At 42.5% G+C, this 17,217-nt stretch overlaps 6 protein-coding genes across 8 annotated transcripts; 4 read left to right on the forward strand and 2 right to left on the reverse strand.

The window, feature by feature from the left end:
- Positions 1-357: 357 nt before the first annotated feature.
- Positions 358-1,418, forward strand: LOC108126222 (uncharacterized). The gene is made up of 3 exons (XM_017242687.3): positions 358-519; positions 931-1,070; positions 1,141-1,418. Exons 1-3 carry the CDS (start codon positions 450-452, stop codon positions 1,276-1,278), a joined length of 348 nt encoding a protein of 115 aa, XP_017098176.2. The 5' UTR covers positions 358-449; the 3' UTR covers positions 1,279-1,418.
- A 2,259-nt stretch (positions 1,419-3,677) lies between these two features.
- LOC108126138 (homeotic protein ultrabithorax) lies at positions 3,678-4,528 on the reverse strand. Its single transcript, XM_017242574.3, has 4 exons — positions 4,386-4,528; positions 4,054-4,326; positions 3,937-3,983; positions 3,678-3,857 (listed from the first exon to the last, which is right to left on the reverse strand). Exons 1-4 carry the CDS (start codon positions 4,443-4,445, stop codon positions 3,737-3,739), a joined length of 501 nt encoding a protein of 166 aa, XP_017098063.2. The 5' UTR covers positions 4,446-4,528; the 3' UTR covers positions 3,678-3,736.
- Positions 4,529-4,996: 468 nt separating this feature from the next.
- On the reverse strand, positions 4,997-9,018 carry LOC108126442 (uncharacterized). 3 transcript variants are annotated; one of them, XM_043214170.2, is made up of 5 exons: positions 8,850-9,018; positions 7,689-8,504; positions 7,161-7,594; positions 6,314-7,104; positions 4,997-6,254 (listed from the first exon to the last, which is right to left on the reverse strand). In XM_043214170.2, exons 2-5 carry the CDS (start codon positions 8,268-8,270, stop codon positions 5,764-5,766), a joined length of 2,298 nt encoding a protein of 765 aa, XP_043070105.1. In that variant the 5' UTR covers positions 8,271-8,504; positions 8,850-9,018; the 3' UTR covers positions 4,997-5,763. The 3 variants fall into 3 exon arrangements, with proteins under 3 accessions (XP_043070105.1, XP_043070106.1, XP_017098540.2); XM_043214171.1 differs by lacking the exon at positions 8,850-9,018 and adding an exon at positions 8,685-8,783 and having other exon boundaries at positions 7,161-7,591; XM_017243051.2 differs by lacking the exon at positions 8,850-9,018 and adding an exon at positions 8,685-8,783.
- A 2,017-nt stretch (positions 9,019-11,035) lies between these two features.
- On the forward strand, positions 11,036-12,528 carry LOC108126182 (aldo-keto reductase family 1 member B1). Its single transcript, XM_017242645.3, has 6 exons — positions 11,036-11,193; positions 11,318-11,485; positions 11,542-11,714; positions 11,771-11,915; positions 11,972-12,169; positions 12,235-12,528. The coding sequence occupies exons 1-6, from the start codon at positions 11,116-11,118 to the stop codon at positions 12,424-12,426; spliced, it is 954 nt and encodes a 317-aa protein (XP_017098134.2). The 5' UTR covers positions 11,036-11,115; the 3' UTR covers positions 12,427-12,528.
- Positions 12,529-13,399: 871 nt separating this feature from the next.
- On the forward strand, positions 13,400-14,793 carry LOC108126187 (1,5-anhydro-D-fructose reductase-like). Its single transcript, XM_017242650.3, has 6 exons — positions 13,400-13,518; positions 13,601-13,768; positions 13,825-13,997; positions 14,063-14,207; positions 14,265-14,462; positions 14,515-14,793. The coding sequence occupies exons 1-6, from the start codon at positions 13,441-13,443 to the stop codon at positions 14,713-14,715; spliced, it is 963 nt and encodes a 320-aa protein (XP_017098139.3). The 5' UTR covers positions 13,400-13,440; the 3' UTR covers positions 14,716-14,793.
- A 474-nt stretch (positions 14,794-15,267) lies between these two features.
- On the forward strand, positions 15,268-16,946 carry LOC108126185 (transmembrane protein 267). Its single transcript, XM_017242648.3, has 3 exons — positions 15,268-15,695; positions 15,962-16,062; positions 16,121-16,946. Exons 1-3 carry the CDS (start codon positions 15,503-15,505, stop codon positions 16,496-16,498), a joined length of 672 nt encoding a protein of 223 aa, XP_017098137.2. The 5' UTR covers positions 15,268-15,502; the 3' UTR covers positions 16,499-16,946.
- The last annotated feature ends 271 nt before the right edge of the window (positions 16,947-17,217 follow it).

Raw genomic sequence — 17,217 nt, forward strand, 5'->3', positions numbered from 1 at the left:
CTTCTAAAGAAGTCTATGCACTACATCATAATATAATCTACCAAATTAAAAATATTATACATCCCCCCACTAACCATATATTTTTATCCATTTTTCTTAGTGCATATTTAATGAGTTTGCCAGCTGGGCTTAAAAATTAAACACTTGAAATGGTAATTAATACAACGCCATGAATTACTTAAACTACAGTCACAAAATCCTGAAAATTTGAAATAAATATCTTTTAATTGCAAACCCCAAAGCTTAAATCAAAAACCAATCAGGGTATGGTTTCTCCAAGTGTACTGATGCTGCTATCCATGAGTAATTGGCCCGGCAAAAGTTTCCCCACATTGAGTCGGATTTAAGCTTCGCTTTTGGACGATCTAGCCTGAGTCTCGAGTCTGGAGTCGCGTTGATCGCAGTTTGAAGAAAGAACAGCCGGAAGAAACTAACGAAATCCGAAGACCATGGTCAAGATCAGTCTCTGCCTGATGAACATAGCTTTCCTGGTGCTTCTGGGTCTGCTGGCTATCGAGGGTAAGATTACGGCCAAGACGTACTTAGTGGTAACTAGAATGCGATTTATATTTTTTAACGAGCGTTAAATGTTTCGAATTTATGGCACATCTGCTGTAAAATATTCGCATCTATTGTTTTGGGATGAGAGCTGAGAAACAGGTTTTCGAGCGCCAGAACTAAAGATTCAGGGGCGTAGTACGCAAAGGGGGCCGTGGCGAGTCGTGTGGCGAGTGTTTGTGTTTGCAGTTTGCTTTTGCTTTTGGCCACTCGGCTCGTTAGTCATAATTACGCTTTGCCGTGATTCAAGGCTTCCGGGTGTATGTCATAGCCAAGGCGCGCGGCAGATTACCGGAGTGATAAGCAGCAGAAACAGAAACAGAAACAACCACGGCGACATAATTTAATGGACTGTAATTAAATTTTCCCCAGCGGCACCCTACCAGGAGCTGGAGCCCCGCAAAGGTCACGTTCCCGTCTATATCCGTCACGGGGATGAGCCCCTGAGCGAAATCCATCCAGGCCTGGCCGAGGCCTTCAAGGAGGGCGAGTCCAAGTCGCTGGACGTTGAGGTAATTTCGCTTTAAAAAAAACCAGCCCCTAATCCTTTATGGAGATGAGCTTAAAAAACCCTTTATTCAGAACCTGGTCACCCAACAACCCGAGGAAGTGACAACTCTGGGGACCACCACATCCTCCTCCACATCTGCGCCTCCCACTTCGACGGAATCGGATATTGCCAGCTTTGATGCCATCAAAGGCACGACGAAGGAGGAATAAAGGCTAAATGGAAACTCCCTTAGTTTACAAAGTTAATCCCATCTGAAGGAGTGGCCCTTGCCCGATGGGCAGTGACGAAATCGACAAAGAGATGTAAAAATATTTAAACACAAAATAAATATAAATGTTAAGAAAACAAATTTCGGCCAGAGTGAGTAGTGTTTGTTTTGAACTTGTGAGTGGATGTGAAACTGGTTTTATTCAAAGTGATGGATTTCAAGGTAAGTGAAAATGTTGATTTAAGATAAGCTACTTTTGAATTTAAAGCTTTACAAACAAGAGTTTGTAAATAAAAAAAAGTGTTTAAAAATATGAAAATTTATATTTTGATTTATGGAAGTCTAAAAGAAATCTGGCTTATGTTTTGAAAACAAAAGATGTAAGAAAACAATAATCTTTTCCAATTACAGTAAAATTTCCAATATCTTCCATCCCCCAACTCATTTTTAACTTTATTCTATTGTTTTTAATTATCTTAAAGATGCAATGTCAAAGTGCCAAATAGTTTCACTGAAAATGAAGTCGTTAAAGACCACACCCCACTTGCCACTCCAGCTTTCGTCACTAGCCGGAAAGGACGCGTGTCTGGCGCGCTTAAATGAATTTCTGAGACGGAGGCCAGGACCCCGGAGCAGGACCTCCAGCCAGAGCTTGAGCCAGAGCCAAAGACCCAACCAGAGCTCGTTAAGAGCTGCGCAGAGTTTCACACATTCAATGGAAATTATTTGGTCCTTTCGGTTTCGTCTCCTCGATTGCGTCGCTGAAATCGCCTTAGAGCTTTGTGTGTGATTTACTTGTTGTGCCCATTAGGGAGTGGACCCCAAAAAACAGGACGAAAACCAGGCACAGACAGGACTCGAGGGGGCTGGAGGGGCTCTTGGCTCTTGGCTCTTTCAGGAAGCTGGAAGCTGTGGCGGCGCAAACGTTTGTAATTAATATAATGGCAACGGCTGTGCGCCAATGACGATGGCAAAGTAAAATTCCAAAATGGCCTACACACGTTGGGCGAAAGGCCACCGCAGGATATTCTGGCGAGACTGGGGGCGGCGATTGGGGGCGATCACAAATTGTTGTTTCATTGTCTCTGAGCCAGGCTGTCTAACGAGCAATAAAACTAAATACATACACATAAAGTTAATTATAAAAGGGCAAAGGAAATTGGAAGGTCCCAGACTATTGAGCTGTGGATGCAAGTGATGGATTAACCAAGATGGAGTGTCCCGGCCAGTGGGTGGTGTTGGGGTTACATATCTGTCTTCTGCCCCCAAAATGGGACCCCAACGAGGCTGCAATCAAGAGGGCATTAAAAGCAAGGCAAACAGAGGGCACAACGGCCAAAAAAAAAGCTGCCACAGAGGGTAAGAAAAACAAATGCCACAAAAAATGAAAACAAATGCGATGAAAACTATGCGTAGTAAAAGCGAATTTTATGGAGCATCCTCGTTTAAGGAACTGCTCCTGAATTTAAATTTCCTTTAGCTCCGACTGCACTCGCACCGAGATATATGTATGTATATGGACATGTACCATATATATACAGATATATATATATGTATGGACGTTCAAACGTAAAGGCTGCCAGGTCCGTGTTCTTGTATCATTGTGTGCGTTCGAGCGCATTCAACCTCAAAATGAATAATTGCATATGCTTCAATGATTTGCGACTTTATTCGCACAAGCACAAGCTTCTCCGCAAGCTGCACGCTAGCTGCCAATACTTTAAAGTCCCAGCCCAACCTGCTAGCCTCCCAGCCAGCCCCTACCTGACCCACCATTGCCATTGCCGGAGTTAAAGGCCAGAGTTCAATTGCGGACATAGAAGATGAAAAAACATAGAGATGGCCGAAGCCATCCAGGCTAATTTGAGAATTGCCCGGCTTAATTGCGTGCCACTTAAACAATAATCAAGTTAACGGTTATGCCGGCGATTATCGCCATTTTTACACCAATTCCAATACTAAGGATTATTGGTTGCCCATTAACAGGAGCAGCAATTCCAATCTGGGTGTCACAATGTCCTCATCCCAGCCACCCCCCATCGACCGAAATTCGATTCCATCCAATTCCAATGACACTTGTGCACTGGGGGAAAAATGCCGTCACCTGTAATTAAGGGTAGATCCAATGGCTTCAAAAATAAAATCAGACAGGACTCTTTATTGGGACAAGAACATGATTTACTTTAAGCACACTCTTTATCTCGTCTTAAATAATTTTTATCATTAAAATACACTTTAGCGTTTCAATGTCTTACTTTTACTACAAAGCTCTTTTAAAAAAAATATTAACTTTCAATCTTTTTTAAAAGTGAATACCATAAATAATAAAGAAATATTTAAAGTTTTAAAGTTTAAGCTTTCTGCTCAAAATCATATCTGGAATAATTGTTTTCACAGTGTGTGAGCCCTTTTTTATTGGATTTAATGTGCACACATTTTCGCCAGCTTCGGGTCCAATTTTAGCGGCCCAGCAGATTACCCAAGATGCCACCACCGCCACTGGAACTGCCACCGCCGGTGATACCCGGTATGGAAATGAGATTGCCCAGCAATGGGTTACCATTTAAAGTGAGCAGGCAGCTGTCAAGGCAAATATATACATAATATATATAACTGGGTAAGAGTATCCAAAAGAAGCGAGCCGGAAGCTGACACTTACCGTAGATCCAGGCGGATGACGTACTGACAGGCCCATTCCCGGAGGCACTGCAACGGAAAGATCGGAGCTCAATGTTAAGCCGTTTGCGGCTGAAGGATTTATTTTATTCGCACTTACCCGTAAAGTTTCGGGAGAAGGACGGGGGCAAGTGCCACTGCCGCTGCCACCACCTCCTCCACCGCCTCCAACTTCACCACCGCCGCCGCCGCCACCCCCACCGCTGCCGCCTCCCCCTCCTCCGCCACCATCAGTGCTGCCGCCACCTCCTCCTCCTCCACCACCGCTTTGTGGTTTAACCGGAACCGGGATTGGTACAGGAACAGGCACTGGCACGGGTATAGGAACGGGAACCTTTTTCACAGGGGGCGTAGGCTGTTGCTCCCAAGGATTCTAAAAAACGATTGATCAGTTAAAATATGCACTACACTTCTGCAAAGAATTTGGCTTACTCCATGACCCAAGGCCAGGGATATTAATCCCAGCCCAGCTAGGGATAGCAATAACTTCATATCGGCTAAGGACAGATGCTAATCCTCCACTGATTTGGATGCACTACAGCTAGAAGCTTATATATTCATCTGTTCCGCGCAGGTGTTTTAATAACTAGGTGACTAAATATCAGAATATTAAATGACCGACTTTTTTTGTGTTAAGAAACAATTAATGGCTTAATTTTGTAAATTAAAGTCAGTTCAAAAATAACAAAAGATAAATTGTAAAGCCACAAAGCGTTGCTCCAAAAAGTATGCTTCTTTTCGGGCCATTTTTTTTTTTTTTTTGTTTAAAAAAAAACAATTATAATCTGTAATATAATATATAATGTTAGCACAATAAAATTTTAAAGTATACAAATTGAAAATAACATTTTATTAAATTAAATTTAAAATAGAAGCCACATAGAAGTGGCAGTGCCGAACCGGTTATAAAAAAAGTATAGTCTGGCAGCTCTGCTACACTGCCCGCCATATTCAAAAACTAAAACCTGTATGTATTATTCAGTTTTGGTTAAAAAAGACCTATGAGTACCAAATAGTGCCCCAAATAATAAAACTTCAGGACATATGAATTTCAATTAATTTGATAATCGTAAATATTTTATTATTCGTCATGCAAACCATGTACAATTACATAAATAGGTAGGTTCATTTCAATTTCAATTTGTGGTTTCAGTGAGTTCGTGTAATTCACATTTGTATTTGAATTTTTTGGCAACTAGTCATACGAGTTTATATATATATTTATATAAGTTACGAGAGCTAATTGTACAATAATTCATCTAATAATACCGCTTGTGTATAAGATTAATTTACGAACGATGGCCTTTGCTATTTGGTTAATACATAGTATACGTAAGACAACTTCATTACCTTTAGCAAATACAAATATCAATAATGGTTTAATTGAACTGCGCCGGAGCGATCGCAGCTAAGAAGGATCAGAGTCCAGGATTCTGGACCTATAATTCCTAGTTCCATTGTACAGGTAGGTGAGAGGTGAGGCTAATCTTTCTAAATCGAAACTTGCTTTAAAGTTTAAACTTTAAACTGACTTAACTTGACATATTGAGCAGTGTGTTTTAGTTTGGATTGGAGCTCACGGATTATGCTGGATTGCATATCAAATCCTTGGGCAAGATTTAGAAATTTAAGTTTAATATATATTGTTCAGGTAAAAAGATTCAGTTTGATATTAGGCATATAACACCAAGATACATTTTCTAATGCCCAAGGGATTCGTCATGCTCCCCAAATCCATTCGTCTCCCGGGGCTTCCGTTTCCGCAAATGCCTCATCGGCCAAATCCGCAGCTGCACTGCTCCTGTGGTCCTCAGGTGCACTGCATCTTTTTGCAATTGCACAGCCACTTGATGATCCTTGCATTCCGCTCCACAATAGACGGCGGCTCCGAGGGCCGGTAGGCCTGTGTGGTCTGTGGCTGGGTTTCCGTGCTATCCGGTAGCCTCATGGAGTCCACCGTACTCACGTCCGAGAAGAATACGGTGCTGGAATCATCCGACCCGTTGTCCGTCTCCGAGTGGTGCCGCCTCGGCTGACTGTAGATCTCGTGGAAGGCCTCGTCGTTGAGACCCAGGCGGTCGAAGAACTTCTCCAGCTCCGAGATGCTGGCATTCAGTGCCTCCCTTTCCATGTCCAGGCTGTTGTGGTAGCCCTCCGTGGTGAAACCTTTGGGGAAGAAAACGTTCTCGTGCTCCACACTGCCGCGGTGCTGTTTGTAGGCGGCCAGGACTCCGACTCCTGGGGCCAGGCCGCCACCAGATCCGCTGATTCCTCCGGAGACACCAGATGATCCTCCAATTTCTAAAAAGGTTTTCGTTTATGTTCTAGTTCTGCAGGTAAGGATTTTATTGGCAGCTTACCTCCTTGAACGGGCAGTCGATTCCTGTTCTTGAAACGGATGCACCTCTGTCGTTTAAACTGAATTGGCGGTGGACTAATGTCGTCAACCGAGGGCGCCGATCCCGGGCTCTGGACCAGGGAGCTCTGCGAGTGATTGATGCTCGTGTAGCCCTGGGAACTGGTATGGAGCTGCTGGCTAGAGGAGCTCGAGTAGCGTGGCGTCTGCGTCTTCAAGCGCGGCGAAGGCGGTGTCGGGGTGTAGTCGTCCTGGAAGGCCTCCGGCACTTCCGGCGTGGGCGTAAAATTCAATAGGTAATCCGATCCCATAGTATCCTGCTTGCAACGGCAGTCAAGGCACTCCGGGTTACGTCCACTACTCATGCCCGAGTACTCGCCCGCCGGCGTGACATAGCCGCAATAGGAATTGGCACTGTGCTGGGTGGAGGAGCCACTATCCCTTCGCGTGGCCGCAACCAGGGTGCAACAGTTCTTGATGGTGCCACTAGCCGGGGGGGCTGCATCCCTCTGCCTCTCCCGCTTGTAGCAGGGTTCACTGCGATGGGTATAGTGCCCGGAGCTTCCACCGGAGTCCCGGTTGATGGATGACTCTCCGGCGGACTTGATGGAGCGGTTGCCTCGACTGCAGCAGCTCAGGATCTCGCTGTGCGGTGAATGACGGCTGATCTGGGTGTGCAGATCCGGCAGCGACTTGTGGCTGTTGATGTTGAAATCCCCGGAAGGATACGGAGCCCGTTCCTCACCAGCATTGGCCACTTCGTGAGAGTGCGAATAGGAGCGCTGATAGTTGTATCTGGAAAGTTTTCACAGGAGTTATACATACTCTTAAATAAGTGTCGTTAAACCAACCTGTAACGATCATTGTGCGCTTGTCCCGACTTGGCCGCGTATTCCGCCGGCGGGCTGATTGGTCGATAGTTTTCCGTGAGCACCAGTGGCTCCTCTCCATCGCGGCCGAATCCGTGAGCCGGCATATAAAGTGGTGGTGGTATCCTCAAGGCACCCGCCTGGCCAGCATCGTCCTCACCGTAGTCGGTGGGCAGGAGCTCGGCACTGCCGTCACTCAACTCGTGGCGCCTCAAGGTGCCGCCTCCATTTCGCTCCTTGCTCGCCTCCGAGCCAAGCAGCATGCGCAGCTTGTGTTGCAGCAGATTGTTGTTCACGGCAGCTCCACTACCACCCCCCGCCCGGCCTTGACCTTGGCCCTGGGCGGAGTGACGGTGCGGGTGGTGCTGGTGTGGGTGGGGATGGGGGTGGTGATTGTGCAGGTACTGCTGCTGCTGCTTGCAAAGAAAGATTATAAGAGATTAATTAATTGTTACACCCCTTTTTAATCCCTTTTAGATTTTTTATAATTTTTTGTTATGTTTTAATTACCTGCTGCTGTTGTTGCTGCCTGCTAATATTCAGACTCATGTAGCGACGCTCCTCCAGGTCGTCGTACTGCTGCATCCCATAGTGATGACCTCCATGAGACTCCTCCGGCCGGCGACCCCTCTTGCCGCTGCCTCCATTGTTTCCGGAGCCATTCCGGTAGCCAGACTGCTGGAGTCTCTCGAAAACCGCCTCGGACTTGATGTAGAAGGGCTTGGACTCCGCCAGGAGCTCTACGGCGGACTTGCGCTTATTGTAGTGCCTGCCTCCGGTGTGGTAAAAGGCATTATGATGGCCCCAGTAATTTCGGCTGGCCGCCGCCGTCTCCGGCAGAGCCGAGGCGGAGAGGGGACGCTGCCCGGAGCCAGAGGACATGTAGAGCGGTCCATTGCCGTAATTGTCCGCCAGGCCACCACCGAAAAGCTGTTGGCTGGTGGCGTACAGCGTTTGACTGGCTGTCCTGGAGTATTTCGGCATGGTGGGGTAGGCGGAGGAGGGCGTGGAGCCATGATGACCGCCCGGGGAGCTGCTGCCGTTGCAGGAACGCTGGCGGGGACTGCTGCAACCGTGGACGACGGCCGCCATTCCGAAACTGTCCGAAAGGAACAGCCTTGAGGTGGCCCAGGTGTCACCTGCTGTTGCTGCTGTTCCTCCTTTTTCTGTTGGCCTCGATTGGCGGGGGGTGGCGCAGCTATTCCGGTGGCACTGTCGTTCGGGAGGGGGTGAGTCGGAGCTCCAGACTGCGGCAACTGACACTGGTACTGCTCGGTTTCTGGCCAAGGGGCCGGGGCATGCGCAGTTAAAGGCGTGCTGCGTATACTGAAATTACAATACAATAATTTTCAGCTAACCATGGCTTGCATCTCCTACACCTCCAAGAAAAGCCCCTCACAAAAACTAAACCAGACCAACAAATGGGACTTTAACATGCACTTGGTTAACAAAAGTTATGGTATATTGAATTTAGCCAGCCCACGTTTCGTGACTTGGCTTTGTTACCTCTTTTTTCGATATTAATAGATTCCAGCACACGCACTTTGCGATTAATCCTTGTTTAAGGTAATTTTAAACTAAACTCTTTAGGTTTTTATTAATTTTTCATCACATTCACTGAATATTTTCTTATTATCAGCGCAGACTATAGCAACTTTGGTGGCAACTCACCAGCCGTTTTCAAAAATTCCTTCAGTTAAGTTTCATTTTCAGCCTGCGACGGTGGCAAGGTCTGATACATTGTGCCTCTTTGAATAACAGATGTTGTGCCACATTCCAAGTGTTTCCTCCGCGGAGAAAGCTCCAGACATGCGCCACACAAAAACGGCCCCAGGGTGAGCTTTTATTAGAAATACGGGTATGACATTTACCGGAAAAATTAGTATTTTTCAAAAGACTATAAGATTAAAACTGGCCAAGATGACTTTGGGACCTCTGGGTTTTTACAAGGGGCTTCCCTATAAAAATTCGAAAAATATCGATCGAAAATTTTGTTGTGAGATTTAAATGCAGATTGATAGAGAATCCATTCACAAAACGTTTGAGGTATTCCACTTGAAAATCGGATAAAAATTGGCCAAGATACAGACATGGCTTTGGACCATATATGAATATCCTGTTTTCACAAGGGGCTTCCCCACAAAAATTCGAAAAATATCGATCGAAAATTTTGTTGTGAGATTTAAATGCAGATTAATAGAAAATTCATTCACAAAACGTTTGAGGTATTCCACTTGAGAATCGGATAAAAATTGGCCAAGATACAGACATGGCTTTGGACCATATATGAATATCCTGTTTTTACAAGGGACTCCCCATAAAAATTCGAAAAATATCGATCGAAAATTTTGTTGTGAGATTTAAATGCAGATTAATAGAGAATTTATTCACAAAACGTTTGAGGTATTCCACTTGAGAATCGGATAAAAATTGGCCAAGATACAGACATGGCCTTGGACCATATATGAATATCCTGTTTTTACAAGGGGCTTCCCCATAAAAATTCGAAAAATATCGATCGAAAATGTTGTTGTGAGATTTAAATGCAGATTAATAGAGAATTCATTCACAAAATGCTTGAGGTATTCCACTTGAGAATCGGATAAAAATTGGCCAAGATACAGACATGGCTTTGGACCATATATGAATATCCTGTTTTTACAAGGGACTTCCCCATAAAAATTCGAAAAATATCGATCGAAAATGTTGTTGTGAGATTTAAATGCAGATTAATAGAGAATTCATTCACAAAACGTTTGAGGTATTCCACTTGAGAATCGGATAAAAATTGGCCAAGATACAGACATGGCTTTGGACCATATATGATTATCCTGTTTTTACAAGGGGCTTCACCATAAAAATTCGAAAAATATCGATCGAAAATTTTGTTGTGAGATTTAAATGCAGATTAATAGAGAATTCACTCACAAAACGTTTGAGGTATTCCACTTGAGAATCGGATAGAAATTGGCCAAGATACAGACATGGCTTTGGACCATATATGAATATCCTGTTTTTACAAGGGGCTTCCCCATAAAAATTCGAAAAATATCGATCGAAAATGTTGTTGTGAGATTTAAATGCAGATTAATAGAGAATTCATTCACAAAACGTTTGAGGTATTCCACTTGAGAATCGGATAAAAATTGGCCAAGATACAGACATGGCTTTGGACCATATATGATTATCCTGTTTTTACAAGGGGCTTCACCATAAAAATTCGAAAAATATCGATCGAAAATTTTGTTGTGAGATTTAAATGCAGATTAATAGAGAATTCACTCACAAAACGTTTGAGGTATTCCACTTGAGAATCGGATAGAAATTGGCCAAGATACAGACATGGCTTTGGACCATATATGAATATCCTGCATTTTCAAGGGGCTTCCCCACAAAAATTCGAAAAATATCGATCGAAAATTTCGTTGTGAGATTTAAATGCAGATTAATAGAGAATTCATTCACAAAACGTTTGAGGTATTCCACTTGAGAATCGGATACAAATTGGCCAAGATACAGACATGGCTTTGGACCATATATGAATATCCTGTTTTTACAAGGGGCTTCCGCATAAAAATTCGAAAAATATCGATCGAAAATTTTGTTGTGAGATTTAAATGCAGATTAATAGAGAATCCATTTGGAAAACTTTGAAGGTATTCCGCTCGAGTATTGGATAAAAATTGGCCGATCGAAGAATTAAAATTTTTGCAGAATTAAAATTGAAAATTTAGAAGGAAGAATTCAAAAAAGCGTTGTCATCTATAGCTTTGAGCTTTTAGTAATAATGTTGTACTTTGATTAGGTTCTAAAAGCTTTTTAGACATTGAGGTACTCTCACTTTGCTGAGAGCCGGCCACTAGCTCTGATCGAAAATTTTATTTATTTATTTTGAAGAGCAGCTGGCGAGTCAGTCAGAACCTGTTGAACCGCAAAGATGTCCGGCAGCAAAATTCCGTACGTGAAGCACAACAACGGCACCCAGATCCAAGCCATCGGACTGGGAACCTATACTGTGAGTAGACTCTTTAGAGATCACGTTTCTGATATCAATCGGTGAAATAATCGCCGGCTTATCAGCTGAGAAAAAGAGAATATTAAATAAACTTTAAACTGTTTTTTTGTTTTCCCTTTCAAAGTCATTGGGCGGGGACTGCGAGAAAGCCACTCTCCATGCAATCGATGTGGGCTACCGGCACATAGACACCGCCTATTTCTACGAGAACGAGGGCGAGGTGGGTGCAGCGGTGCAGCAGAAGATTAAGGAGGGCGTCATCAAGAGGGAGGATATACACATCACCACCAAGGTTGGCTATCCACGAAACCAGGCAGAAAACTCGTATAATAATGAACTATTTTGCAGCTTTGGAGCCACTTCCATGAACCGGAAAGGGTGGAGTACGCCTGTCGTAAGACTCTTCAGAATTTTGGTCTGGATTATGTAGATCTTTACCTGATGCACTGGCCCTACTCCTATGTCTACCGGGGTGACAATGAAATGATGCCCACTGATGCCAAAGGAGAAGTGGAAATGAGGTGAGTTTTTCTAAAGTTATAGCTCACAATTCTATTAACGTTGTTTTAACTATTAGCGACGTTGATTACCTGGACACCTGGCGTGCCATGGAAAAGCTGGTGGAGCTGGGGCTTACTAAGAGCATTGGCGTTTCCAATTTCAATTCCGAGCAACTGACTCGCCTTCTGGCCAACTGCAAAATCAAGCCCATCCACAACCAGGCACGTAGATTGCGGTTTATTTGTAAAGAGACCTTCAATAATAAACACTTTTCCAGATCGAATGTCATCCCGCTCTGAACCAGAAGAAACTGATTGCTCTCTGCAAAAAGAATGACATTGTGGTGACCGCTTACTGTCCGCTGGGCAGGCCCAACCCTGCGGAAAAGACTCCCAATTATATTTACGATGCCAAGGTTCAGGCTATAGGAGACAAGTACAAGAAGTCCACGGCTCAAGTGGTGCTCCGCTATTTGGTAAGAATCTTCTAGTTTCTCCAAAAATCAGCTCTTAAACTTGCGTTTTTTATTTTTCCTTGAAGATTGAAATCGGAACTATCCCACTGCCCAAGTCTTCCAATCCCAAGCGCATTGAGGAGAACTTCAAAATCTTTGATTTCAAGTTGGATGCCGAGGATCATGCCATCTTGGATTCCTACAACACTGGCGAACGTCTGATTCCCATGGTCCATGCCATCAAAAACAAAAACTATCCCTTCAGCATTGAGTTCTGAAATGGAAAAAGAGCAATATTATATTATATTTGATATTTCAAATAATTCTTTATGACTTATAAATGTTTTTTGAAGAATAAAAAATAAAATATATACAACAAATTTTGTCATTTTATTCGATTTATTAGAAATGTCTATCTCTAAATCTCTATTAGAATTGGAAAAATGTTTACGGGTTTAAATTAGTCAATTCGAACATTGATCATTGATTATTTTATTTTATAAATCACTTCAGGCTTTATCACTTCAAGATTACATACTACATATTAATTCTTGTCTACCGGCGAGTAGAAGGATATTAAAAGGTGTTCGAAATTCCCTAGGCATGTCTTTACAGAAACATAAAGAAATGCATTAAGATTTTCGATAATTTAAAAAAAATAAAAAATGATCAACGAGTTTGAAAAGGGATTTTTTAGTGTACTATAGCGATTTGGAAAAAATACTTTTCTTTTTAGATATATAACGAAATTGTCAAAGGAAAGCTGTTAGCTACTTTCTTTTCATTTTTGAAACATTAAGAAATGCATTAGAATTTTCGGTTAATTACAAAACTTCAAAAAGGATCTACGAGCTTGTAAAGGGATTTACTGTACAGTCGACTCCACATGCACTATATACTCTGTCTACACTATAGCGACTCGGGAAAAATAGCTTTCATTTTTTATAGGATATAATCTCATACAGATACATAACAAAATTGTTAAAGGAATGCTGTTAACTACTTTCTTTTCCTTTTTTGAAGACATATTAACCCCATAAATAAACATGTAATAAAGATTAATATTCTTTAACGTCAAACAGCCACGTTAACGTCAAAGCCATGTCATGTTAACGTCATTTATGGTGAAAAAAACCGTTAATCAATTTTGCTGTTTCATGGTGGAGGCACTCAAAGATCGCACAGATAGAAATACTTCACGTGCAATTGCTCGAAATAATAGTGTAGTGAGTATTTAGTTATAAGCCATAAACGCAATTGCTCAGTTAGCGAGCAACTACCGAACCAGGAACATGTCCACCAATAATATTCCCTATCTGAAGCACCACGATGGAACGCAGATCCAAGCCATAGGTCTCGGAACCTACTCGGTAAGTGGAGATCGAATCTCTGATATTGGTATCTTATCAGCTGTAGAGGATCCCCCCGATAACCTTCGATTCACCCTTATAGTCATTAGGGGGCGATTGTGAGAGGGCAGTTCTCCACGCCATAGATGTGGGCTACCGGCACATAGATTGCGCCTATTTTTATGGAAATGAGAGCGAAGTGGGAGCAGCGGTGCGCCAGAAGATCAAGGAAGGTGTCATCAAGCGGGAAGATATTTTCATCACATCCAAGGTAAGTGTTTTCCCATGTCAGGTGTTTACCTTGTTTTTATCAAATGTTTTCGTTAGCTATGGAATCACTTTCATGAACCGGAAAGAGTGGAGCACGCCTGTCGTAAGACCCTCGAGAACTTCGGTCTGGAGTATGTGGATCTATACTTGATTCACTGGCCGTTTTCTTATGTTTACCGCGGCGACAATGTTATGACTCCCACCGATGAGAATGGTGAAGTGGAACTTAGGTGTGTATTGGGTACATTTTAATATATTTTGTACCAAAACTATTATCATCTTTATCCTTCCTCAGTGATGTGGATATCCTAGACACCTGGCGCGCCATGGAAAAATTGGTGGAGTTGGGTCTAACCAAAAGCATTGGGGTATCCAATTTCAATTCCGATCAATTGAGTCGCCTTTTGGCCAACTGCAAAATCAAGCCAGTTCAAAATCAGGTAATTGCTTTTATATATTAACTGAAGAATCTTTAATAAATACAAATTATTTTCCAGATCGAGTGCAATCCCGCTTTCATACAAACGCAGCTCATCGAACTCTGCAAGAAGAATGATATTGTGGTGACTGGCTATTGTCCACTGCGCAGAGGCAATCCTGCCACAAGGACCCCCAATTATATCTATGATGCCAAGGTGGAGGCCATAGCTGATAAATACAGAAAGTCCACTGCCCAAGTGGTGCTGCGATATCTGGTAGGAGATGATTTTTATGAAAGAGTTCTTGAAACTTATTTTCCTTTTGTAGTTTGAGCTTGGAGTTGTGCCTCTGCCCAAGTCATCCAATCCCCAGCGTATCCAGGATAACTTTAACATCTTTGATTTCAAACTGGACGAGCTGGACCATGCTGTCCTGCAGACCTACAACACCGGAGATCGTCTTATCCTTGCCAAACAGGCCATCAAAAGCAAGAACTATCCCTTCAATGTTATCGTACCCTTCTGTTAAAATATTTTAATTAGGAAAACGTGTTCTCGTTTTTAGTTTTTTTCCATAGAATAAATATGTGTTTTTTTAAAACATAAACGATCTTAGATATTGTTTTTGTAAGAGAGGAAGAACACAAACAGAGCGAGCTTTTTTCGCTCATCTAGTTTAGTTCAACTAGAACCAAAAATTGGCATGGAAAATTCCACTTAAGCACTTATACCGATGCAGTTCCTCCCACAGCTGTTTGATTTCAATTATTCAATTGTTATGCACAAAAGATTATGCAAATAAAACAACCTGCTAGCTTTTATACAACAAAATTAGGAATCTAGATAATGAACTGAAAAACAAACTTGGCGCCCAAAAAAAAACTATGGGGAATCCATTCAAACGAATGAATTAACAAATTCAAATTCATAAACCAAAAATTACACATTCTCTCTCTTAAAATACATTTTATTTGAAAACGATTTTTAAATCACAAACTTAATTTATACATTAAGCAATATTTAAAAATTTGAATTAAATAGTAGTGCTGGTATTTTTTAAACAGTGGTTTCGGCGTTTTTGGCTACCACGGTCACACTAAATGCATTACAAATGTAAACCAAAGTCAATTATCCTCGCCGGGATTTCACAACAAATTGGGAATAAACAAAATGCTATCAGTACGTGGCCAAGGAGATTACCCTGAGGAGCAAATACTGGAGTAGTACGCCATCCAAAGAAATCCCTGGAAGTCCGTCCAAGACGTGGAGAATCCACAGCAGCCGATCAAGCCGGAAAAGTCGAGTGCCAGAAATCGATGCCCCACTGCCACACAATGGTTTACATGCGGATTGTATTGACGACCTTGACGACCATAACGTGTCTTTTGGGGGACAACTTTGTGGAGCTCACCCAACATCCGCTCCTCAAGGCTCTGGCGGATAATGCCACCCATGCGGCCATAGGAGCCCTCACGGGGATTGCATTTGCCATGCAGTTCTACGAGAGGAGTTAGTAGTTCTTGTGTATTTAGTTATCTATTTATTTATTTCTTATATTTCACTTTTTTATGAAATGTGTACGCTGGCAATAATGAGAACATTATCTTATCTAAAATGTCTGCAGAGAATTTTTGATTAGTTTGTTGCTTTAATTTTTCATAAATCTTCGCGTGTTGTATTACGTCTTTATACATAATTCTAATTTCTTTTTATTTCACAAGCTTATATTCTTTTTTCCCTGCCCACAAATAATTGCTGTGAATTGATTTCTTTAGCCTCGCAACTTTTCGGCTGGATATTGATTTTCACCTGTTTCGTTGTGTCATCGTTCATTGACCTGGACCACTTTGTGGAGGCACGTTCGTTGTACTTGGAAGTAAGTGGGTTAACTACCAACGGACACTCTATATTGAACGTGCATTTTTCTTTCCAAGGATGCGACCAATTTATCAAGAAGACCCTTTATGCACTGCTCCACTATTATACTGATAATATTGCTGTTCTACATATGCACCGCCTGTTTGAACTACTTCCGGACCAGCTTAATGCTGGGGTCGCTACTCTGTGCCTTCATCACTCACCACACCAGGGATGCTGTACGGCGGGGGTACTGGATATGCCCGATGGGACACACGGATCGAGTGCCTCAGCTTGCCTATATACTAACCACAATCCTGACGCCCCACTTGCTGGGCTACCTGCACAACCTGTGCCGGAGTGCTGTTGTTTTGAACTTCCTGGGTCAATACATTAAGCTGAGCGAGGGAAACTACCGCAGCTCCGCGGCCAGCTATCGCTATATGCAGGTCTAGATTAGTTAGGAACTTTTTGTGATATCTGCAACATCATCAAATGGTAAATGCAAATGCTTTTAAGGCTTCAAGTGCTTTAGGATTAGCTTTAGAATTGAATCAGCTAGAAACCAAAAACTTCCACACTACGATACACAATTTTACACACTCAAAATACAACTATTCGAGTACCTTTTTTAGGGGAACTAAGCTTCCCGTCCACTTGATTCTTCTCTGACAAGTAGCATGTAGGTTTTTACTAGCATCTAAATACAGATAATATCCGAATTTGTGATATGTAGTACATAGTGAGACTAGAGAGTAACGAGCATAGCGCACAATGATATGTAGTCGATCTTAAACTTCCAATTTGACTCTTTGTAATGTAGGCACAGGCGAGCCACGTAGTCCGTACGAATTTTAAGCTAATCGAACAATAAACTCAATGTAATTGCCTTAAACTACTAAACTGCTGTCTCATCGGCCTTGTAATCACGGTCGTGCGTACTTTATTTAATCCAATTGATTTTCTTGGTCGGATTTAGCCGCAATTCGGTGGCTGTTTATTTGTGAGCCGAATTACTTGCCATTTACAAATTGGCCTTAATGGTTCGCAACGCTCTGAAGGAATCCCATCATAAATCGACCATTCCGCGTATTTTTCCTAGTCAATTGTGGCTATTTTTAACAAATTTAAATTTAAATTCGCACCATTATAAATAAATCACATTTCGATTGAA

The sequence above is a fragment of the Drosophila bipectinata genome, chromosome 3L (assembly GCF_030179905.1).
Source record: "Drosophila bipectinata strain 14024-0381.07 chromosome 3L, DbipHiC1v2, whole genome shotgun sequence".
NCBI classification, from domain to species: domain Eukaryota; kingdom Metazoa; phylum Arthropoda; class Insecta; order Diptera; family Drosophilidae; genus Drosophila; species Drosophila bipectinata.